The sequence below is a fragment of the Oculina patagonica genome, chromosome 10 (genome assembly GCF_052425735.1).
Source record: "Oculina patagonica isolate OP01 chromosome 10, crgOcupat, whole genome shotgun sequence".
Lineage (NCBI taxonomy): Eukaryota > Metazoa > Cnidaria > Anthozoa > Scleractinia > Oculinidae > Oculina > Oculina patagonica.
This window is the reverse complement of record NC_135767.1, coordinates 4,467,974-4,492,632: the sequence shown is the minus strand read 5'-3', so window position 1 is coordinate 4,492,632 and position 24,659 is coordinate 4,467,974. Positions and strand designations below refer to the sequence as shown.

At 39.5% G+C, this 24,659-nt stretch overlaps 1 protein-coding gene and 1 pseudogene across 2 annotated transcripts; both read right to left on the bottom strand.

Moving 5' to 3' along the window:
* Positions 1-6,137: 6,137 nt before the first annotated feature.
* Positions 6,138-10,236, bottom strand: LOC144628169 (uncharacterized; annotated as a pseudogene). Its single transcript, XR_013566215.1, has 2 exons — positions 10,077-10,236; positions 6,138-9,400 (listed from the first exon to the last, which is right to left on the bottom strand). The product of XR_013566215.1 is annotated as an uncharacterized LOC144628169 (transcript).
* A 7,466-nt stretch (positions 10,237-17,702) lies between these two features.
* Positions 17,703-24,658, bottom strand: LOC144628390 (proteasome subunit alpha type-5-like). The gene is made up of 11 exons (XM_078486487.1): positions 24,528-24,658; positions 24,312-24,438; positions 24,091-24,157; positions 23,205-23,331; positions 22,686-22,753; positions 22,169-22,276; positions 22,028-22,086; positions 21,805-21,857; positions 21,368-21,417; positions 19,389-19,475; positions 17,703-17,868 (listed from the first exon to the last, which is right to left on the bottom strand). Exons 2-11 carry the CDS (start codon positions 24,338-24,340, stop codon positions 17,788-17,790), a joined length of 729 nt encoding a protein of 242 aa, XP_078342613.1. The 5' UTR covers positions 24,341-24,438; positions 24,528-24,658; the 3' UTR covers positions 17,703-17,787.
* Between the last annotated feature and the right edge of the window lies 1 nt (position 24,659).

Sequence of the window (24,659 nt, the reverse complement as noted above, 5' to 3'; positions counted from 1 at the left end):
TTCTCAGTTTAATTTGAAAACTAGAACCACTCATGAAAGTTTGTAAAAACTTAAAAACTTGCTCTGATCCATGTGTAGATAGATACCAGTAGATAAATTTTATTTACCCTCAGTGTACTACTTATTAAACCAAGAAAATAAATATGTGAATAATTATTAAAATAAATAGAAAGTTTGATTAACGAATCCTAGGTACTGATTACCAAGAATGAAATAAAATATAAAATATCCTAAAATAATGAGAATACTACAAATTGTAAACTAACACTCCTTACTGCCTATGTATAAACCACAAATCTGTGGATGGCAGATTTTTAATCTAGTTAGTCTGTTTACAGTGGAAGGTCAGTGCCCTAATGACTGGCGCACTGGACTCTGGATCTTTGAAGCAGTCCAGGTTTGAGCCCTGGCCGGGGTCATTGTGTTGTATTCTTGGGCAGGACACTTAACTCTCATAGTGCCTCTCTCCACCCAGGTGTATAAATAAGTACCGGCAAATTTAATTGTGCGGGTAACCTTTGCAATGGACTAGCATCCCATCCAGGGAGGGGGGCGTTTTAAAGCCAAGACCAGATTCAAAGAAAATATTAAAAGTAGTGAATCACAGCCATAAAAGCTCATAACATGCTGAAACACTGCGTGAAGAAAACACTGTTATCACTTATTCCTATATTGTACAGAATTGAAATGTTTCCTTGTGAGTTTTCGGCTCAACATTTGTTAATACTCGCAGTGATCAATATCCAATCTCTCAACAAACTGTTAATACAAAGTCATTTATGCATGTCATGAGAATAACACAGCCGATCAATAAAAATAGGATTGCAGTAAAATGATTTACAAGTAGTTTTTTCAAGGACACACCGTTTATATGGAATTCGAGCCTATGAAAAACGCATTGAGAAGATCAATCTCAGAAATTGATCGAAATCAGATTTCACACAAAAAGCTTTCGTCAGCTGCTATCTGCTGTAACTAGATGCATTATACTTCAAAAGTATTTAAGATGGTTTCCGCCCAACATTCGAGCAATACAGGCAAAAATAAAGTTACCAAAAAGGCCTCTTAGCATGGTAACAGTTTAAGTACAGCTAACAAAAACCTGCCAAAAATTTAGCACTCAAGCTGACCCCGCGAGAGAAAAATGGATTTAAAGTTGTCAATATTTCAGTTAAAACGGACGTTTCGCGCCAGTTCAAAACAAAATGGCGCGCGTTTTAAGCATTTTTACGAGGTTTGACTTTAATTTTCTCGAGAATGCTTTAGAATTTAATTACGGGGTCACCAAGATAAATGAATTTCGATAAGATCTTTTAAATAGTATACAAAATGTTGCCGTGCTATGAGTAGATTTTTGGTACTTAATTTTCGCACTCATTGCTCGAACCTTCAGCGGAATCCGTCTTTAAAACCTTTTACATATTTGTGTCCTTGTTGACAAAGATAAAATGATTCTCTTTGTTGTCTGAAAAATCTGACAGAAACAAACCCGCCGCTACATGTATTTGAAGTAAGGAAACAAACGATGGGATTTAAAGCGCCTTCTCTTCTCCTTTCCAAGATAGTGTTGTTCTTTTCGATCTGAACAGAAAAGCAAGTGTCAAACGCGTGCGAAATGACTTTCAAATTTGAGATGGAGAGATCAAGTAATATAAGCTTGAAGTAATTTTGACTGTTTCCAAGTCCAGCTATCTCTATTGAATAATAAAATCCGAAACTTGAGGAGAGCTTCAACAAAGATCTGACAAAAGAGACAATCGTTCCTTCGACTGTCTGTGTGCGCGAAAGTAAGTATACGTTTCGCGATTGTAAACAATCGCAAAGCCTGTGTACAGCCGTCCCGCTCCGTAAAAAAAATCGCGATTTTGTTTTTTGAGCGGAGTGGGACGGCTGTACACAGGCTAACAATCGCATCCAACAAGTAACACGGCAGATTATTCTGCGGGATCTTCTACCCACATCGGGTAAAATTTCAAAATAAATGAATACATAAAGAAGCACGCAAAAAACAAACACCAGCAATTTTTCTCCTTCAGGTATAGCTTAGATAGATTATGTGATCCTTGAATTGATACAAGATGACATCATCGCCACTGATCACGTACCACAACATTTCAGTTCCTAGCTACCCACTTTAAAGTGTCAGTTCAAATATAAGTCGGGAGATGCAAATGAAACCTTGATGAAACCGGGTGTGGATTAGTCCTCTGTGCTGTGAAGTGGGATAGGGGTGTAATACTGGGAGAACAGGGGGCGGGAGGTGTACGGGAGGTGGGGAAGGGAGGGAAGGAAGTGGAATACCCAACTAACCATCTGCCCCCCCAGGTGGGGTAACTGGGAGAAATTGAGAAACATTTTGGAACATTGTGTAATAATTTGCAATAGAAATAGCACAAAGAGACAGGAACCACTAAGGAAGTGACAAGACCAGAAAGAACAGACCCCCCCGTCCATCGCTCCAACTATATAAGCTATATAGGTATGTACAGCACCAAAGGGTATGATTCTTGAGCAGTTCTGGCATGAAACAGGGTGAAGATTTTGACCATTTGAGTATGGTTTGTGCACTCCAGTCTGGAATTGAATCGAGTATGGCTTTTAGCAAAAACTAAGAAAGGAATTCCTCAGTCAAAGTTTCATACCATAAAACATGGTGAAATTAACGCTGTAACAAAGAACAAGGAAAGCAAGATTATAGGACCCTCAAGAGAAGCACCCTAAAAGCACTTCTGGTATCATTCGTACTTTGGACGGGGGGGTCTGTTCTTTCTGGTCTTGTCACTTCCTTAGTGGTTCCTGTCTCTTTGTGCTATTTCTATTGCAAATTATTACACAATGTTCCAAAATGTTTCTCAAAAGAGATTGGAAACACTCTTACTAACGAACTGGCTAAAGTTAACGAGTGGCTACTTAACAACAGTCTCTTTATGCACAAAGGAAAAACTGAGTGTATCCTTTTTGGTACAGACGCAAGACTAGCGTCGGCAAATTTCTCTGTTTCTGTTAATGGAAGTGACTTGAAACGCGTCTCTGAATATAAATACCTTGGTGTAGTTGTGGACGAGTGTTTAACGTGGAAAGCACATGTCAAATATTTACTAGGCAAAGTTAGCAAAAGAATAGGTATGCTTGGTCGCGCGAGAAAGAACATAAGTATGCACTCAGCCAACAGAGTGTACAAGTCTTACATTATTCCGCTATTCGATTACTGTGATAGTGTCTGGAACTGTTGCGGAACTGTGAACTCTGATAAATTAGAAAAGTTACAGAGGCGAGCGGCAAGAATAATCATGAAATCTGATAGAAGTGAGACTGCATTAAATTATTTAAGATATGATACCTTAAAAGCCAGGCGAGAGAAGCACGTACTGTCTTTAGTGAAGAAATGTATCAACAAGAAATGCCCACAATTTTTTATTGACTATTTTAAATTTAATAAAGATGTTTTAAGTAGAACTACCAGGCAAAGTAATTATCTTAGACTGCCTTTTGTAAAATTAGAATCTACGAAGAAAGCATTTTATTACCATGGTTGTAAAGTTTTTAATGAAAACCTGTAGTTGTAAATTTTTAAATGAAAACTTGTAGATTTTAAAATTAAATGAATTTGTAATTTTTAATTAAGGTTTTTTTTTATAGGGCCTCTATTGATAGCAGTAATTTTGTAATTTATAATTACTGAAAGAGCAACCCTGTTTAAATAAAGGCACTCTTCTTCTTCTTCTTCTTTGAATTGTAGTCTTGAAACTGCGCAAAGTCCTCGCCAGTAGCTTAGAAAACAACATATATCTCGTTTAACCCTTTTGTAACCCCTGCGAAAAAGACGGCTGAGATTTGAGACGAAACAAAATCCATACTCATTGCAAGCCGTACAAAATTGAGTTTCCTGTTTGAATAGCATCCCCCACCCCCACAGAATTTTGTGCAGGGACTTCGCCAATAAGGCCCTGGAAACGAGGTTGAACACCAATGTATATTTTTGAGGTTGATTTAGAAAAGCTGTTGTAACATTGCATCACGACTGTTTCTCCGTGCAACAACAAAAATGGCTTTATATTGATTCTATCTTTATTCAAACAGTTCAAGACAAAGTAAAAAAATAACCTAACAACTCGCGATTTATTTGTCTTTTCAAACAGACCGTCGCTTGTTTGTAGTAAGTTCACTGAATATTTACATTGATCCTGACCACAAAAAAACTTTTATCCTAAGAGGGCGATTTATGAAAATAGTAACATAATCCACTCTACTAACAACTGGGCCCTGACCGCAAAACTAACTATTTGAACACATTTCTCTAATCTATGATAACATACTGCTAGTATTAGGTCTTTTTATCAAAACGACGTTTAGACAGCTTTTTAGAAAGCGCTTAGAAAGCTATGGTGGATTTTAACCAATAGCCACGCTTGTTACACTACATCTGTATATGGTCTACGTGAACTATGGATTACCAACAGTTTATTATTTTATTAGCCAACCCCTGGTGAAGGTTTACAGCTTCGGATGTTAAGCTCAGTTCCAGGTCGAACCTGAAAATTAGCAAATCTGTAAATTTTCTCAGTTTAACACTTTATACACATATGCAGATCGGACTACAGAGTTACATATTTTCTTCACATAAAACGTGCATTAAACTATTACTTGAAATAATGTAACTAGCAATATTTACATTGTCGACTTGCGATAGTGTAAACGAAAAAATATTCTACAACAACTGTCAGATTCGCTCGTAGTTTCACTTAAGGTTTGAACATCTTTTGCCGGTGGCATTTCTGTGGACTATAGGCGTGTAGACCATGAAAAAAATTGTGGTCGATTTGTTAAAAAATGTAAAATAAAATATAACATGATAACAATGCAAACTGCAAGCCCAAATTAAAGGCGCGTTTACACGACACAAAAACTTAGGTACGGACTCGTCAAAAAGTTGGTCCATTCCCGTCAAAATTTGGTCCGGACCTAATCATTTTTGTAGAGAAACAGTTAAATCAAAACGGGGCCATAGGCGCCTATGGCCCCGTTTTGATTTAACTGTTTCTCTACAAAAATGATTAGGTCCGGACCAAATTTTGACGGGTACAGGCCAATTTTCTGACGGGTCCGTACGTAAGTTTTTACGTCGTGTAAATGCGCCTTAAATTAAGGCGCGTTATGTTGTAAAAAAGGGAGGAGTTACCGATTGTCGTCCGTGTGTTTCAAAATTGGCAAATCTGAGCGATTTGAAAGTTTTTGCGTGAAAGGAGTACAGTGGAATCTCGTCTTTCAAACACCCGGGACTTATGTCGAACTCTTTTTATTTTGGCCCAAATAGAAGATGAGTCAGTTTCCTATCTGGACGCCTCGTAAATTTAACCTGACAAGATGAGTGAAAAAGCGAATAAAAATTGAAGATTATACAACATTGTGTTCAGTTACAATAAAATGCGTCAGTTATAGACACTGTTCATTTTTTTCCCGCCTCAAAATCATTGAAATCAGGTAAGAACTTCTCTGATAATTTCAACCTTTTCTTTCCGGTTATAAGACTACAATTTTATGGCCCGTAGGTGGTCGTGGTCGTGTTCTAACGGATAACGGGATTCCATTTTACTTTCGATGAGCGTTCGTTTTAGAAATCCTCTGTGCAAAGTGAGCCGCAAATGGTGAAAGATCCTCACCTTTCACATTGTCTTGCGCCTGCACTCGCAATGCTCAGTGGATATTACACACACGAAAACCCCCTTATTTCCTCTCCTCTGCGGAGGAGAGGAAATAAGTACCAGTTGATGGAGACCTCCCGTCAATCACCGAGAATGGACTGAGCCTGCAGTTTTTGTATCGAAGTTGCATGATGTTCTGCAACTTTCGTAGTAACTTTTACTACAAACTTGTACTTTGAGTACTAAGTAGAACGCATACGAAATTTTGCAAGGTAATATAAATCATACCACCTTAATGTAAATTGGATGAAACATTTATCATCTATTGCATGTCGATCTAAACAATTAAATAAAAGAAATGTTTCTCAAGTACAAGTGTAAGGCAAGTTTCAGAGCATTGAGAGTTCTGTACAATGCTTGTTTAGTATCCTTACAATTGTTCCAGTATAGTTTAGTTCTGTTACACAGTTCCAAGATTAGAAAGTTTTAGTCCAGAGTTGATACTTTTTTTAGCCAAATAGCCAGTGTAAACACGATGCACCTTTGCGCACTTCAGGTCACCCAAGCCCAGGTGTTCGTTACTCAGACTTCTTGTTTTTCGAAAGAAGTTGCGACATCAACCTGCTCAGGTCCGGCCTTTTCTGACGAATGGCTAACGTACAAGCATCGCACTCTTTAGCCTTCTCCAGATCACCCAGGTCCCTGTGTACAGCGGCCAAGTAATCGAGTGTAGTTGCAACATGAACGTGCCCAGGTTCGAGCCTTTTCAGAAAAATGCCCAGTGCACATTCATGATACTCTTTAGCCTTCTCCAGATCATCCAGGTTCCTGAGTACAGCACCCAGATCATTGTAAGTACGTGCGATATCAATATGCTCAGGTCCGAGCCTTTTCAGAAGAATGTCCAGTGCAAGTTCATGATACTCTTTTCCCTGTTCCAGATCACCCAGCTTGCTGTATACAGTACCAAGGTTACTGTAAGTAAGTGCGACCTGAACATGGTCATGTACAAGCCTTTTCAGAAGAATGTCCAGTGCAAGTTCATGATACTTTTTTGCCTGCTCCGTGTAACAAAGGCAGCTGTATACAGTACCCAGACTACTGTAACTACGGGCGACATCAACATGCTCAGGTCCGAGCCTTTTAAGACGAATGTCCAATGCACGTTCATGATACTCTTTTGCCTGCTCCAGTTCACCCAGGGCCCTGCATACAGTACCCAGATTACTGTAAGAGCGTGCAACATCAACATGCTCAGGTTTGGGCCTTTCCAGAAAAATGGCCAGTGCACGTTCGTGACACTCCTTTGCTTGCTTCATGTCACCCAGGTAGCTGTATGCAGTGCCCAGATTACCGCAAGTGCGTGCGACATCAACATGCTCAGGTCCGAGCGTTTCTTTAAAAATGTGAAGTGCACATTCATGATACTCTATTGCCTGCTCCTGCTCACTCAGGTAGCTGTGTACAGTTCCGAGATTAGTGTAAGCAGATGCAACATCAACATGCTTAGTTCCGTGCCTTTCTTTTAGGATGTCCCGCTGATTTTCCCAATGCTTCTTCGCCTGAGGAAAATTATTTAAGGCTAGATGGATGCGGCCTAGGTCAAAGTTGGCCTCCGCCAGATCTTCGTCGCTGCTTACGTCACAATGCTCAATGAATTCTAACTCTAGGTCAAAGTACTTCTTTGCCGTGTCGAATGCACAATCACTTTCGCACATTTTGCCAAGTCTTTGAAAGTAACGGGGGTAATTTATTGAACTGCCCTGGACGACTTGATGTATGTCTTGTTCACAGGACAGTTTTTCAATTGTGTTAATCAAGGCTGTTAAGTGGGGAACAATGTGGTTGCTGTTAACAAAGGAATCAAAGTGGGGCTCCTCATTTTGTAGGTCTATGTACTGTTTGAATGATCTTAAGGCTCCATCTACGGCTTCAAGGAGTTTATCTGCCTGACAATCTTTCATTACAGTGTTGATAACATCATGCACAATCTGGTGTTCTCGAATGTAGATGCCACTCTCCTCTTTTTCAACCAACAGCAGTGAGCAATTTCGGATCTTCGCACTAATTGTCTCTTTATCTTGAATTGCTTCATCTACATTCAGAATGTAATTGATTATGATGTCTAAACATAACGGTTGTGGTGTACAAAGAGAGAGAAAACTGAATGTGTGATGTATAACTTTGTTGGATTCCATCACCTTTTTTACAGCAAGTGTTGTTGCTGCTGTCATGGAACGAGGGTAGGCCGCTTCGTTGATCTCGGTAAGTCTGGTCTCAGTGGTAACTCGTTGGCCTTCTTCCAGTTTCTTCAGGTAGTCTTTCCAGTCAAATGTTAAGTTACCCTCCCGAGCCTCTCTGACATAGGCAGCGGCGCTTGCTAAGGCAAGAGGTTGGAAGTCCAATGCCTGTGCAACTTTATTTTCCATCTCGCTGTCTGTAATACCAGAAAGCTTTGCTAATAAATTACTGGCATCGTGAGGATCCATGCCTTTGCTTACTGAGATGTGTTGAGTAAAGGGGTTTGCTGAAGGGATAGACGTATTGTCTTGTGTTGTGATTAGAAATTGGCCCTTTGCAAATTGCTCATTTCCAGACTCCGGCAAATGGACGCTCACGCGAGATATGCTTGAAACGTTGTCTACTACCAGTAGCCAGGTTGTGTAAAGCTCGATTTTTGTGCTAATCAGTGTCTTCAGGCTGGTGATCCTCTCGTCCGTTTTCAAATCCTCTGAGTTACGGGTGTTTGTAACTGCATATTCAGGACACTTCAGATGCCGGGCGAAGGATACGTACGATTCCAGAAGTGTATCTGGGCTTTCAGCATTTACCGTCATTACAAATGAAGTAGCGGACGGGATTTCTTTAACTTCATCAAAGAATCGTTTGGCTACAAGGCCGGCCAGCTGAGATTTTCCACTTCCAGGATTCCCTGACAAGTACAGGTGACTTAATCTGCTTTCGTTGGCGCCTTTAAGCTGTTTTAGCTTTCGCGTAATTTTATCTACCTCACAATCGCGACCTGCGACGTCGTGTGAAGGTTTAGGAGGGAGAATACAAAAGGAGGAAATTTCATTGTGCAGCTGATCTTCGAGTACCTGTCGTTGGTCTTCTTTTTCTTGAAGTTCTTTTCCTTTTTCTTGAAGTTCTTTCCCTTTTTCTTGAAGATCTTTCTCTTTTTCTTGAATTTCCTGTTTAAGGTCATCAACCTTTTTGAGGACATCATTTAACTCTTTCGTGGGAAAACTTCTCTGATTTCTAATGTCTTGAATCTGCGTGGAGAGACCAAGAGCTTGAAATGCAGCACAAACTTTGCCAATGGCAATTTGAAAGTCTGGGTCCGAAAGATTGCCTTTTGGCATGTGAGCAAACTCTTCATTCCGAAACCTTCTGAGATCATCTACATTTGATTTGACTACTGGGTTAAGACCGTGGATACAATCGGAGTAAAGGATGGCATAAAACAGCATGGTACAATCCCATTCAGCTCTATTTCCATTGATCATGGTAGCTAAGAGGCGAGCATTTCTTGTCTTGTTCTTGGGAGACTCCCCATTGTAGAAATCCATTCCATTCCGAGACTCATCTTTCCACTCTCCTTTTGTAGCCTTGTAGCGACTGTCCCATTCTTGTTTAAAGATTGTTCGCAGTTCTTCGGTTAGTATGTCAGTAGTGACATAACAAATCCTGTAGTAGTTCAATTGTTCTTCCGTGTATTCCATTGCCATGACTTCATTCAACTTGTTTACGTTTGTGCCCTTTGTAAAACCAAACGAAAATTTGTCATTTGCTAATTGCAGTTCTTTTGGCTCGTTACACACGAAGATTGCGCGACAACTAGAACAAGATAGACTAGAACAAATTTCTTCACTTGCCATCCTCTAGTTCTACCAATCTTTTTCTCGTGCTAATTTTTTTTATTAATTAATCGCTCTGTTTAAAAGAAAGAAAACAATCGCAAAAAGATTTCCCATTTAAAATTCAAGCACGGTAAATTTTTTATAGAGTCTATTCACTGTCCTTTTCTTTAAAAATGCCATACGTGCCTTCGATGAAGTGAACACAAATGACCACAACTAGATTCGAAACCCTCTATTTCAACTATTTTTTTTAGTCCCCCCCACACCACCCCCCTTGCTCGTCTGATTTATTTACTCCTCTCCCACTGTGTCCACTGTCCTCTATCTAAACTTAATAAAGCTACAATGGACTCAAAAGAAATCGATCTGTGAAGCGGCGAGGGAACACTCATACTAGTCCTCATAGATTTGAGCTAGTAACGGATTTATGCTGATCTCTTATTAAAACTCTTCAAAAATTGATTTGTTTGTGTTCATATTACAATACTGGCACGAAGAAAGCTTCTTCGCGGATTTATGTCAACAATACATGTGCTGACACGAGCAAATGATGCCTTCATGCATAATCACTTACAATCTGGCTTCTCTTTCTCCCGTGATTTCCCCAGCAAGGACTGTTGGTCTGTCGAAAAGTGCAGCGATTTGTCATTGACAGACGAACGTTTTCGAGGTATAGTGAAATGAGGAATCGATACTTATCGATGGAATTAAATTGGACTCTACTTTGAATTCAATAAACGCAATCATAAAGGACATTTCTTTAAGTTATATTTATGCGTTTAGGCCTGGGTCAGGAACGTGACGGAATTTCGCTCAGTTTGCTGAGATTTATGTAACAAAGAACCAACATGCAATTACTTTATAGATTATACTTACTGTTTTAAACGTTTGAGGAGTAATTCAGCAAAGTAGCAACGCCAACCGTGGAACAGAAGTTATTAAAGATCCGCCTCCAACCAGCAAGGAAAACAGGAACTCGAAAATGAAAGTACTGATCTTTCATGCAGCATATATTAATCACATGACGTTGTGTCTATTTTAAGAGCATTGTCTCAAATGACAGATCAATCATCAATGTGCGTTGACCCGTTAACAAACTTTTTAAAAACAATCCAAAGGTCTCTAAAGCTTGATTGCTTTATATTTTTGGACATAACAATTTTTGTTTTCATGTCTTTTGCGCTCTTATTTGACATGTCGCCAACCGGCGAGCTTCGCATTTGCTTTTAAATTGAGATCGAGAGATCGATTTTTCTTGAAGTAATCTCGACTGTTTCCAAGAAACCAACTACTTCTTTATTGAATGATAAAATCCGACAAAGATCTCGGTCTATCTACTGTCTGTTCGCGCGAAAGTAACATTATTTTCGCGATTACAAACAATCGCGGAGACCCGCGAAAAAACGTCAACGTTATGGCAAAAAAATGGCGCGAAATTTTAAAAACCTAATGTAAATAACTTTTTTATTAACGTCAGTTTACATAAGATTCCCCGTGCTTTCCTTCTCCAAACCATACAACAGATAGGACATACTGTAAGTGATAACCTGTGCCTGTACCTTTGTAGCAAGCCGGAGGGGGGAAGTAGGGGGAGAGGGAGTAATAAAATAATAAATAATAATATCTTAATTGACCATTCCCTCGACAGGGCTTTCAATGCCAATGTTAACAAATACTGAAACAAATATTGTAAATGAACTTAGCATGGTTAAAAATCCCAACTTGCAGGGGGCAGACAAGTTGGCTATTTACAAGCGTAACCGAGAAGATGAACTCGGGACTACCGAGAACAACACCAGCCAGTAACCAGAACAGGACTTGAACCCGCAACCACAGGATTTCAGTCCACAAATATGTAGTGTGTGTAAAACTCGCGCGAACACGGCAAATTAGGCCAAGTAAAAAAATACAAATGTTTCTCGTCCCCGCCCGCTTCATTTTTTGGGGCCGCCTCTCTTTTTTTATTATTGAAAAAGTTGGAACGAACAAAAACCAACAGGCTTTACTTTCACTTTGTACATAGTTGGAAATTCTGTAAGACATGGCTTTTGTCCGCGTTTTAATACGAACTCAAGCCAAAATTTTAAAGCCTTGGTACGCTAGGTCCGTACTGGATAGGTCAATTACCTTCCAGGATTTATTTTGCAAGTTCGCTTCTGGAGAATTTGACGATGGAGGAAAAAACATCGATATTCGAACAACACAGGTAAGGAAGGCAACAAAATAATAAATAAAAAATAAAAAAAAAGCGCCCGCCCGCCCTTTTTTTATAGAAATCCGAACGAGAAACATTTGGTTTTTTTACTTGGCCTTACACTGCGGGATATATTTTTTTGCGCATCGCGGATAAAAAAGCCTGCGTCTCAGACGGTCTAAACCGCCGGTATAGCGCGGATTTTGTGACACGTCCGGCTGCAACGCAGGCTAGGGTAAAATCACAATAAAAAGTCAACGCGCAAACACAAACTCCCTCAAAATTTTTTCTCCTTCGCGGTGTTAAGCTGTAGATTGTCTGCTCCTTAAATTGGTAGAAGATTAACCGCCGCCTGGTTAGCTCAGTTAGTAGAGCGCCGGACTTCGGTGCGGGAGGTCGTGGGTTCGAACCCCAGACCGGACCAACACTCAGGGTCTTAAAATAACTGAGGAGAACACTCTTTGTAATTACATCTGCAAATGGTTACATATTCTAGTCTTCTAGGAAAAAGACGATAAACCGTAGGTCCCGTCTCCTGTATCTTCAGTCTTATAACAGGGGACGTTAAAGAACCCACACACTATTCGCAAAGAGTAGGGCACGAAGCTCCCGGTGTTGTGGTCTGGCCTTTGAATAGTAAATAAGTATGTGTACAGCGCATTTGAACATATACATATGAAAAATGCAAATGCGCTATATAAATTCATAATCATTAAGATGACATCAGCCTGGCAGGTCACGTTCCACAATATTTCAATTCCTACCCACTTTGAAGTGTCAGATCAAATATGAGACAGGACCAAATTTTCCGTCTAGTAGATTAAATATATTGAAAACTATACGTCATTTCACTGCCGAACGTGATGCCGGAGATGTTTCCATGGAAACGGTCGACAAACAAAAAAAAAGCACTGGCTGTAATTGGAAAGAGAATAAGAAATACATTCAAATGTTTATTTTGTTTTAGTTTTTCTTTCAAAAAGGTTATGCAGTCGCATTACGAATACTAGGATTACTTATATATCAATTTGGCAAGCCTAAAAGTGGAGCTCTTAACTCTCACTGGAGTTTACAATGTTTCCATTCTGCTAAATAAGTGGCCAAACACTAGAAGTATACGAAGCAAAATCAGGACTCAGGGCACTTAAAATTAAATAAGAGTTTATTCTCTGCTTTCTAGCAATATAAAATAGTTCCTAGATCCTCTTATAAAAACTCTATTTTTTCTTTAATGAGTGACACTTCTCCAAGTCCAGGTTTTTTAATAACCATGCCCCCACCCCCTCCACCCTCAATTTTAAGATGGTGCGCCAAGACTATTTACCTATCTCTGAACAAAATGACAGTGGTTTAGAGACATCCAATCTGAAAGCTTAAGCACGGGCAACCAACAGACCGTTTTGGTGAATATCTGTTCGGAAAACCTATAATCGCCTACGATTTTCGGATTAAAGTGTGATGAAAAACTGGAGATTTCTTAAGCTTAAACTTTCGTGACATGGGGAAAGTAATATCTGTTGTTTTCGGAGAGAGAAAAATGTCGTTTTAGGTACGAAAAAAAGCCAGGTCCGATTTTCGAGAAGGCAACAACAGCTTGTAAATTCGGGAAATAATATTTCGTTCCCTAAAATTTTCTGAAGTTTGAAAGTCCAGCTAGCGTATCCGAAAAGATACACTTTTCTTAGCGTTTAAAAATAAGGCTTAAAATCGCACAAAAAGGACACTTGGTTGCCCCTGCTTGAGTTTTTTAAACGTGAGTAAAAACATAAAAATTAAAAAAGATTGCATCTATGCTGAATGTTAAACGCTGTTTCTTAGACGTGTATAAAAAATTGAAATAAAAATATTAACTAGTGTCGCGCTATATTGTAATTCACAATGGCCTCCTCGTAAGATGGCGGGGGCTGTTCTCCGCCTCCGTTTTGTAATCTTCTAATTTCATTGTAGGATGGAGGGGCGCCTGGAACCAAACTTGAAGAATTATCGATAACAGTTTCGCTGGAAACAGCTATATCTGTCTGTTCTTCAGGCTCTGTTGACTCCATCACTTCTTCTGTTGGGATATTCTGTGGCGCGGGCAATTGCGGTGCACTTGGAGCTAACTGCTCCACTTCGATCACAGTACGATCATTATGAGACGAACTAGTACTCACTGTTTGCAGTTCAGTCGCCTGAGAGTTTCTTGGTTGGCCTGTGGCACCTGCTTGGGATCTTTGCGGTGTGCGCGCTGGTGACCTGTACGGTATTCCATATCTTCGCCTCTCTCGCTTATTTAAATACTTGAGAGTAAAATAAACGAGACAGGGCATTATCAAGAACGGTATTCCTATAGGAAGACCTATATTAAGTAAGTTCCGTTCTAAGTCTTTTTTTCGTTTTTGGCGTTCTTCCTCTTCTAAATCGCGAGGTTTAATATTGCAATAGCCTGATTTCCATCTCCCGAAACGCCCGCGATAACAATAATAATTTTCTTCGCAGTCGCTGTCCTTCTTACAATCCCCATCCCGTGTTGGCCGTGCACTGGTTGTAGTAGTTAAGCTTACAGTTGGAATGGGCTCACAGCGACCATAATAGCATCGTTCATCTCTCTTGCACTCATCACTCGAGATACAGGGACATCTGAACCACTTCGCGTTATTAGAGATGCAATCACCGCTTTTACAACACACATCTGTCCATGAACAGTCAGAATCCGTAACGCAGGCCCACGAACGGACACAAATCGACGAAAGAACCAGCCACAACAGCGAAATATACATGACCAGTTTTTCGAATCGTTTGCAAGACGAAATCCACTCGGTAGATCGCGCACAGGTGTAGTAAGTAAAGGCAATAACCAGCGAACGCAAAAAAAATACACAAATTCTTCAAATCGAGAGGAGAATATTGAGTCCCCGTACAGACCACGTACTGGTAAATATAATGTTCCCAAATGAATAAATTTCAACTCAACCCCACTTTGTAGTGACTTAAAAGTGTCAGGTCATTGCTATGATGTGACGTCACTTCCTTCTCGACCTCTTAAACAAATTGACGTCACGCGGAGGGGACTGTAGGTCACGGAAGTGTCACGTACGTGTTGCGATGCGGAACTTTCTACTTCTTTGTCTGGTTTTCTTGTAGCTTAGTGGAAAACGCGGTGGCCTAATTGTTGGCGCGCTGGAGTCCGGATCGAGCAGTCCGGGTTCGAGCCCTGGCATTGGACTAGCATCCCATCTAGGAGGGAGTAGAAATACTCCTACAGTCGCTTAATGCTATAGAGAAACTGGGATAAGCTTCGGCCTGATGGTCAAGAGGCTCAAACACAGACTTTCATGGAAACAATATGTTATATTAATGTGAAATAACAGAAAGAAAAATATATTATGCAATGTTGTAATAACTTTATAGATAGCTCTTTTTAATTAAAGTTGTCTGAGACGTGAATCCAGTTGATCCTTTCATTGATGACTAAAATATATTCTAAGATTATGTTTTGGGTTTTTCTTAAAACGGCTACTGACATAACCTAAGAAACAATGTAAACCCCTGCTAAAGTAATACCCGAAGAAAATGGCAACTATAATGCTACAGTGTTTCTTTTATTGTGAATAATATATTATAATTTTTGATGGCCTCTTTGTAAGATGGCGGATGTCGTTCTTCGCCGGCATTTTATATTCTGCTTTCGTCTTTGTAAAGTGGAGGATCATTTGGAGGCAATCGAGAAGAATTTCCGTTCATGTAGTTGCGTTAGAAATTTGTCCATTTCCCACCGTCGTAACAGTTAGAATCCCTAACACAGGCCCAAGAACGGACGCAAGTCGACGCAAAAACCAGCGAAAACAACGAAATATACATGATGCATGATCAGTTCTTCGAATTATTTGCAAGACGAAGTCCAGTCGGCAGATCACGTACAGACAATATAATGTGAATGAATAAATTGAATTCAAGCCCACGTACATTGCAGTGTCAATTTATTTTTAAGAATTAGTTGTGTTAGTTCTTTTTAAAACGGCACTAGGCGTTGATACTGAATATCTGCTTGTACAACATCCAAGTCACATTATGAAGGTCAGGCGTATAACAGGTTTCCCTAGTGTGACGTATTTCCGGTTATGGGATGTCAATTTATAAGCCTAATAGGGAGGTACAGGGGAAAAAAGAACCTACACGTATTTCATCCGCATCAAGAAAGGGCCTCTTCCCGGGGGAACTCTCTTGGCTTGCATGGAATCGTGCAATGTTCTAAAGTGTGTGTTGGGTTTAGCTTTACGAGTGAAGTATCTTTGGGACCAGGGACAGTTAATCGGGGCGCGACGAAGCTAAACGAGCAGGGCTGCGAATAACAGTCGGTCATCGGACATTGGCCGACCAAGATTTGCTCATGTCCGACGAAATCCCAAGTGTGGCCGGACATGATACCGGACAATTTTTTGATCGTAAATCATTTTACGGCAACAATGAATAAAATTCAACCTAGATGGTGTCTTAGTAGACCATATGTCCTTTCAAGTGAAAAAAAATATTTGCAGCCCCGAACGAGTAGAAAAATCGATGAACGTTCGCCGCAGCAAGTTTCCTGTTTGGTCTACTTCGTCTTTGCTCGACTGAGAACCAACTGCAATCACGTTCGAGAATTTTGTTATAGTTTTGATTAGATCTGTAACAGAGTATAGTAGTTTAGTCTGGGATAGGGTATAGAAATCAGAGAGTTTTAGTCTAGAATAGGGTATCATTCGTCGGACAACTGATCGGTGGTATGATGAATTTAGTCCAGAATAGGAATAGAAACTCAGAAGAGAAAGGGGCTTTCCTAAACGTAAATAAAATCATCGCAGCAACGTTGTTGACAGATGGTTTTCCATTAAAACACTGATACAGTTCTAAAAAATGCAGGTCTGGGATAGGGTAGGGATTTTCGGTGTTTCAAATTCCTAGCGGCACACCCCCACCCAAAAATATATAGGGTGCCCCCCGGGGGTAGGGAAAATCGCATATTTTGCTCCGAAGGTAAATGCTTTAGGAAGCGTGAAACATACCCCAGCCAAAGGTTTGAAGATTACACCTTTGCGTGCCCGGTGGGGGGGGGGGGGGGTACTCCATATAGTGTCCTATACAGGGAGGCTCCGCCCGAAAGGGGTACCTTTTTCAGGCTTCAGGTATATAAAAGGGTAGGGATTTCACAAGTTTAGGTATATGAAAGGGTATGTAAATCCGTCATTTAGGTTTTTAAAAGGGCCTTGAATTAAAATATTTCGAACAGACGCAGTTTATGGCTGTATTATTTTAATTTATAAAGCGCAACATAAAAATGACAAGAAAACGTCCTGTTCTATGTCTATGCCATGTCTTTTAGGTATATGAAAGGGGTAGCTTTTTTCAGTAAAAGGTATACGAAAGGGGTGAAAATGGTATATAAAAGGGTAAGGGGTAAGAGCTTGGGGCGGAGCCTCCCCGTATAAAACTTTTTTGAGTGCCCCCCGGGATTGCGTGTCAAACCTGCCTTGAGTGATAAGAGGCAGCTACAAATGGTTAAAGATATAAAGTTGCTTCTCCAATACGGAGCCTGTTCGCAGGTTAATGAAAATAAAAAGAGTGTATCAGTAAAGGGGTTTCGTCGTGGATTTTAACAAAGTTTTGAACAGTCAAACTTTACATTTGTGTCGTAGGAAACCTTAAAATAATGGTCCATTTAAATTAACAATTGCTATGTTAGAGCACTGAAACTGTTAACAAGTGTCTTTGGCTGTAGATGGCTAGGATGGAAATGGATTGCAATTTGAAAAATTAAGGCTAAACTTTTCAAGTTGTTTTTGCACGTCTTCAAATAATTGATATTTATAGCCCTTGTTTGATTTATCTCTGCAAACTAAGGTTATATCTTCCTTTAGATGTTCAAAGATATTGTCTTTGACGGGTTTAGTTGCCTACCACTTATTTCAGAATAGTCTAGACCAAAAATTCATGTAGCTCCTTTAAACTGAAAATATAAATGATTTCAGAATCACACCATAAACAATGTAAGTTAATACCAATTGACTTTTATTATTAACAAACACTAAGTGCCAGCGTGTATGTTCTAAACAGAGTATTTTTTGTTTGTAAGTTATTTGATCTCTTGTACAAGGGTTTCAATCTCCTCCTTTGTGAACATCCTGAATTTCTTATCTGGTGTGGCAGTTCCAAGCTGAAAAAAGACATCAAACAATGTTATAAACTCCCAAACTCAAAAGCTGAATTCTCCTTACTTAATGCCATACATTTCTTTCAGGTTTAATTTTGAGAACTTGGTGATACAGTGGAACCCCCTTAATACAGCTACCAATGGGGCATAAAAATTTAATAGTATTAATAGCATGGTCATTTGTAAACTTGAGGGGTGGGGGGGGGGGGCATGGTTGGAAAGGAGGTGTCTGATCGTCCCAATTTCCCAGGGGGGTACTCGGGATATTAAGTGACCAGGATGTTAGAACGATTTTTTTGCGTTTGAAAGTTTCGATTCCGGGATTTTTTGGGTAGAAAAATTGGGCAAGTATTTTTTTGATTAAAGTAGGGATTTTTTTGGGTATTCAAAATGATTTTAAGATTTGTGGAAGTGCTTTGGCTGCGCAGTTCTGCAAATAAAGTACAAACAAACGTGTTTGGCTGTTGATTTCTTGGGGGTTAATTTTTTGGTTAAGGGATTTTTTTGGGTTTTGGTGGAAGCCCTAGGGATTTTTTTGGGTCTTGATTTTTGCCCCCATTCGATCATCTCCATCACTTAAAATCCCGAGTACCCCCCCCCCCACCCTGGGCCCAATTTGTGCAGTGGTAGTACATTTAACTCCTGGTTTCCGCTCCCTTTTGTGTTTGGGCCTGCCTCTTTGAACTGTTTCCATTGCAAAATTGTATCCAATGTTGAAAAGTTTTTCACAATTTCTCTGGTTTTGACCACCTTGGGAATTTCACTTCCTGCCCTCCATTCTTCTAACCCCTATAGAGGCCCTGCCCCCATTTACTCCTTAGTTCCTACCTCCTTTCCCCCCCCCCAGGGGGGTACTCGGGATTTCAAATGACAAGGAAGATCGAATGGGGGCAAAATTCAAGACCCAAAAAAATCCCGAGGGCTTCCAACATAACCCCCAAAAATCCCCAGATCAAAAATTAACCCCTCAAAAATCAACAGCAAAACACGTTTTTTGTACTTAATTCGCAGAAATACACAGCCAAAGCAATACTTTGAATCTGCAGATTGTTTTAAATACCCAAAAACATCCCTACTTAAATAATAAAAAAAAATAGTTGCCAAATTTTCCTACCCAAAAAAATCCCGGAATCGAAAATTTCAAACACAAAAATCCTTCGATCATCCTCATCACTTGAAATCCCGAGTACCCCCCCCTGGGGTCCCCCCCACCCACCACTCAACATTACTGGGGTAAGCTTAAATTATGATACCAGTGCAGGTATACAGTGAGACTGCTAAATCAAACTCTGTTATTTCAAATTACTCATTATTTCAATCTATTTTCCTTGGATTTGCATTCAGTCTGTCATTTATTATCAGCTATTTTGAGTTCCAGCTAATTCGAAGTATTTTGAGTTTCCCCTGACAGTTTGAAAAAAATGGCGTTAAACTGTTATTCTGCACAATTCAATCTGAAAAGTTCAAATTGGACACTAATGTGAAACAAGAGATATTTTTTACTACATGTAATTCAGTCTTACCTCAACATTTGTGGCATTGAGCTTTTCTTCCATAACTTGCTTGAGTATCGTTAGAGAAGATTTACATGCTTCTCTTAGTGTCATGGACTGAAACACAAAATAACCATTGTTTTGCTTATTTATTGCACTTGAGATAATATATTACAGTCAAAATACTCACTGCGTGCCACGTAGAATTCCGGAATAGTTTTGATTAACGGCGATCGGATTGCATTATTCGTTTCAAACATTCAAATTCAATTTGAATACCGTAAAATTCCGGTTATTCCCCCCCCCCCCCACCCCCCCGGTTATAGGCCCATCTACCTGGAAACAAAAAAATACATCCGATTATAAGCCCCCCTGGATATAAGCCCCCCTCTGCTGGATGACAGTACTGAACAGGGCTAAATGCTGCTTAAAACTTAAAAACGTATTTCGATCAACACTCCCGTGGCCCGTTTCAGAACGTTTTTTTATTCAGCTTATAAGCCCTCCGGGATATAAGCCCCTCCACTTATAAGCCCACCCAAAACCCCTTATGAAGTTGTATAAGCCAAGGGCTTATAACTGGAATTTTACTAAAGGAATAAAAAACGCTCCCGAGTGCATTGTTGAGTTATATAAGCACGCGGGAATTTTTAAGAACACGAGAGAAGTGCATAGAGAAGCACGAGGCGCAGCCGAGTGCTTCTCGCACTTCTCGAGTGTTCTTAAAAATTCCCAAGTGCTTATACAACTCAACAATGCACGAGGAGAAAGTTTTTTATTTCTTTTATGAAATGTTAAAGAAATTGTGCGCGCTAAAACAAGTGACGTAAGCAGCGTGCATTATAACTCAATAAAGCACGCGCGTGACATATGCAGCGTGCTTTATGGAGTTATAATGAAGTCAAACTGACCAATCACAGCGCGCGCAATTACTCGGACATTTTATAAAGTATTGTAAATCATCCAACCGTAAACACGTGAACATGTGAACCTGTCAAAAATTAACCAATCAAGTTGTTTAATTTTTGACAGGTTCATGTGTTCACATGTTTACGGTTGGATGATTAACAATATTCAAATTGGCGGCACGCGCTGAGTACTTTGACTGTAAATGTGATCACCCATTTCATATTTTTTCTGCTTTGCATGCAGTTTACAATTTAACTGGAACACAGGAATCATGCAATCTTCTTAACCAAATCAGTGCTCCAGATTTTTTCAACTAGATCACTTGCATTTTCATTGAGACTGCTTGTGCACATTGTCCATTTTTAGCAGTCTTTCTCCACGTAAAAAAGTAATAAAAATCATGACCAAGCTTGTTTGGTCCAGATGAAAAAAAATTGTTTTTGTTCAGCTTTTTGTTCGTAAGTAGCCTTCGACTTTGCCTTGGTTGAAATATAAAATAACTTGGCTGATGTCATTTTCTGCATCTGAACTTCATGCTTGGTCAATAACAACTGCATTATGTATTTTTCTCTTACATAATGTATCTACTATGAAAATCATTTAAAGTTCTGTGGAATGGGTAGGAATTTTTATATTGTTGCCCCACCCACTTTTGTTGACAAATTAATTCCAGAATTTCCTGTGGCTCAGGTGCTGCGCCTCCTTGCTGACATTGTTTTTTATAGTCGTTTGTTTGAACCACACTTGAACAACAATCTTGGTTGAAATTTATTTTTTTCTCACCAAAACATAAAATTAGCGCCAAATCTCGACACAACCACTTAAAGAAAATGGCAAGCACTTCTTTTAATCGAGCTTTTATTGAGTTTCTCTTCTACCGACTGTTTATTCAACGCTTTATTTAGCGATGATCGTAATGTGATCACAAGCTGCGAATTATACACAACAAGGCAACGGTTGGAATTTACAGAAGAAAGAAGGCTGGGCAGTAGAAGAAAGTGGACAGGGCAGCAACATTTAGATTCAGGCCTGTTCCACAGTTTGGTGATTTTCGTAGTACAAACCAGAAAAAACCTGTTAGATGACTTAATAGACATTACCTTGTGGTAAACCTCTTCTAGTGCCTGTTGTGCACCTTCAGATCCAGAACCTACAAATAATTTTAAATCAGTAAAAATAGGGATTGAGATCAATGTGCAAATAAGTTATTGTCCACTAGCATGGGGATAGAGGATTTGGCGGTCAGGCTACTGGCACTAGTGGACTTAAATCCTTCACTTCATCATAAGCATTGCATTTATAAGAATTTTTGGGACTACCAAAAATGACCTTCGGGCCACTACATCCTGGCTACAGTTTGCCCGAAGAGCAAGCTGGAAAATCCAATTTCTTTGCACCATGGAGATCCAAAGACTATTCAATCAAAAAATTTCTCACAATTATGCTCAAAATAATTGATATGGCCCATCTAAAACATAGCTTTTTTCTATTAAAAAGTTAACCACAATAATAGCAGCTGTTTTACGATTTACCATACCTATGGCTTTTGCATCATATTGGAAGAATGTCCCAGAGGGATCCAAGTGATAACTAAAAAAGAGAAAACAACATAAACAATTAAACAAAATATCAACATGTTCCACATGACTTGTAAGTCAAATTATTATCTTGATGACTTCTAACAAGCATGTGGGACGACATTACTAATAATAAATAAAGCAGTTTGAGAAAATTGGCACATTTTCTTTCAAAATTCTTACAGTTGAGGTCCTTTAGCATCCACGCCTCCAAATAACAAAGCAACCCCAAATGGGCGACTCTGGAAAAAAAAGACATTTAAGTTAGCTCTAGCAATTGTAGATGACAGACAAGTGGTTCAAAATGCCCAAAGATTGCCTCACCATAGCTCCTTCCCTAGCGTCATCATCTCCAAACTCAAGTGCAAGGTTTGATACTGCTTGTGTGACACTTTCTACAGTCATCTGCTCATTATATGTGAACCAATGATTCTACAAGACACAGAATCAATTTTTATTTATACAGTCAACTCCTTCTATAACAGACACCTTCGGGACCATCATTTGGTGTCTGTAGTAGAGAACTCCGTAGTAGCAAGAGTTATTTTCAGTAATTCTTATTCGCTGGGACTTCAACTCCTGTCTGTAATAACAGGGTGTCCATAATAGCGAGGTGTCCGCAAGGCGAGAGTTGACTGTAACAAGGAGGTATGGTGGCCTAATGGTTAGCATGCTGGACTCTGGATCAAACAGTCTGGGTTCAAGCACTGGCTGGTAAAGTAAAGTCTTACTTGCAGATTTTTAAACAACGATTATCTCTAAATAGCCGTATACATGATTGTACATGTACACACTTATTTGTCTGGTGCTTATCTACCATGACATACAGTGTAGTATTTACCTGTGCTTCTACTCTTGCCTTATCCACCATCGTTCTGGAGTCGGCAATAAGACCACTCATAGCACAACCTTTAAAAACAATCACATTAAATAATCACAGAGAGCATGAATTTGAATAATCATTTAAACTTGACTCTCGTAATGTATTTGCATATGTGTGTTTATCAATAAAAAAAAAAAATTATACTTGACTCTCGATCTTGTAGAACAGATTATACAATAATTAATTGTTATTACCTTTGTGACTATGGGAAGTGTGATGGCCTAATGGTTAGCGGGCTAGACCCCGCAATTGTGTTGTGTTCTTGGGCAAGACACTTTACTCTCATAGTGCCTCTCTTCACCCAGGTGTAGAAATGGGTACTGGCAAAGTAATGGTGGTTATGGTAGGGGGTAACCCTGTGATGGACTAGCATCCCATCTAGGGGGAAGTAGAAATATTCTTAGTTGCTTAATGCTACAGAAACCAGGATAAGCTCCAGTGGCATGGGCCCCTTCGCTTGATGCAGACTTTACCTACCTATGTGACTGTCAATTTCCACAATCTTTTCCACACTTGCTGGTTCCATAAGTGGAGATGTGATTCTCTTTTCTACAGCAAGCACTACACCCTCTGATGTCTGTATACCAATTGCAGTTGATCCAAGCTACAAAATAAGACGATAAGTGATCTCAGTCATTTGCCTTATGATCCCCAACAGAGCCCGTTAACAAAGTGTTCTTAAAACCATTTCCCCCACTTACGAATGTAGAGCCTAAAAGATGGTCAGATAGATGGGTGGGTGGACGGGCAGGCAGGCTAACAAACAACTGATTGTCATATGGATGGACAGAATGACTAAGTGTCTGACTGACAGTTTGACTCACCGATTGACTGACGTATTTAGTAACTGACTACCTGAGTAAGAAACAGACAGTTAAACAGACTAACTGGTTGCCTGACTGACTGACCGACGGACTGACCAACCGCCTGACTAACTGTCTGGCTGACTGACTGACTGACTGACTGTCTGGCTGTCTGACTGGACCAACTGCCTGCCTGCCTGACAGACGGCTGGACTGATTGACTGCCTGCCCGACTGACTGATGAAGTGAAAGACAAACAACCAGCTAGATAGCCAGACAGATGAGCAGACAAATAGACTGAATAGTTTAATGACTGTGTGACGTACTGCCAGACAAGAAATTCTAGTTGATTTTGCACAAGAACTTTGGATAGTGACACTACCGAAATCACACTGTACATGTATGTCAAATTCTTCTGGGAATTTTTGAACATGCTTGTTTGCCCAAGCTTATGCCTGCATGATAGTCAGTGTTAAAGTTGACAAACACTTATCACAGTCTATTCCTTTTGGCTCATGGGAAAACATTAAAATATATCTACAAGTAAAAGAGTGGCTTACTTTAATGGCTTCTATGGCATATTCTACTTGAAAAAGACGACCCTCTGGTGAAAATGTATTCACACCTCTAAAAGAAATAACAAAATAATGTACAGTTAGCTTAATCAACCCACAATAAATTAATTAAATTTAGCTTACATAAGGTTTTTATCCATAATCAGAGTCGATGACTGTAACAAACACTAAGCAATTTTTATTAGAAGAATCGTAAATAAATTTACCTGTCATACTCTGATCTTGTGAGAAACATTATGAATACTTTAACAGTTCACTTCAATCGATTCTTGATCCACAGTTATAAAAATAAGCTGAATTTAAGTTTGCTTGAAGCCACGAGGGTCATCAAAACTGTCAAAGGAGAAAGTTTGAGTTACACACTTTTACAACAAAATAAAGCAGCAATTGTTTGTTAAATTTTCCTTATTTATGACACTTACGGTATGCTACGAGCCTGAAATCCAAATTGTTGGACTCAAATTGACAGAATCAACAGATTTTTGCAAAAATTTTGTCCAAAAGAGCTTATGAAGAATGAGAGTGCAGGTTTTTGCGAGCCAATCATCAGTGTT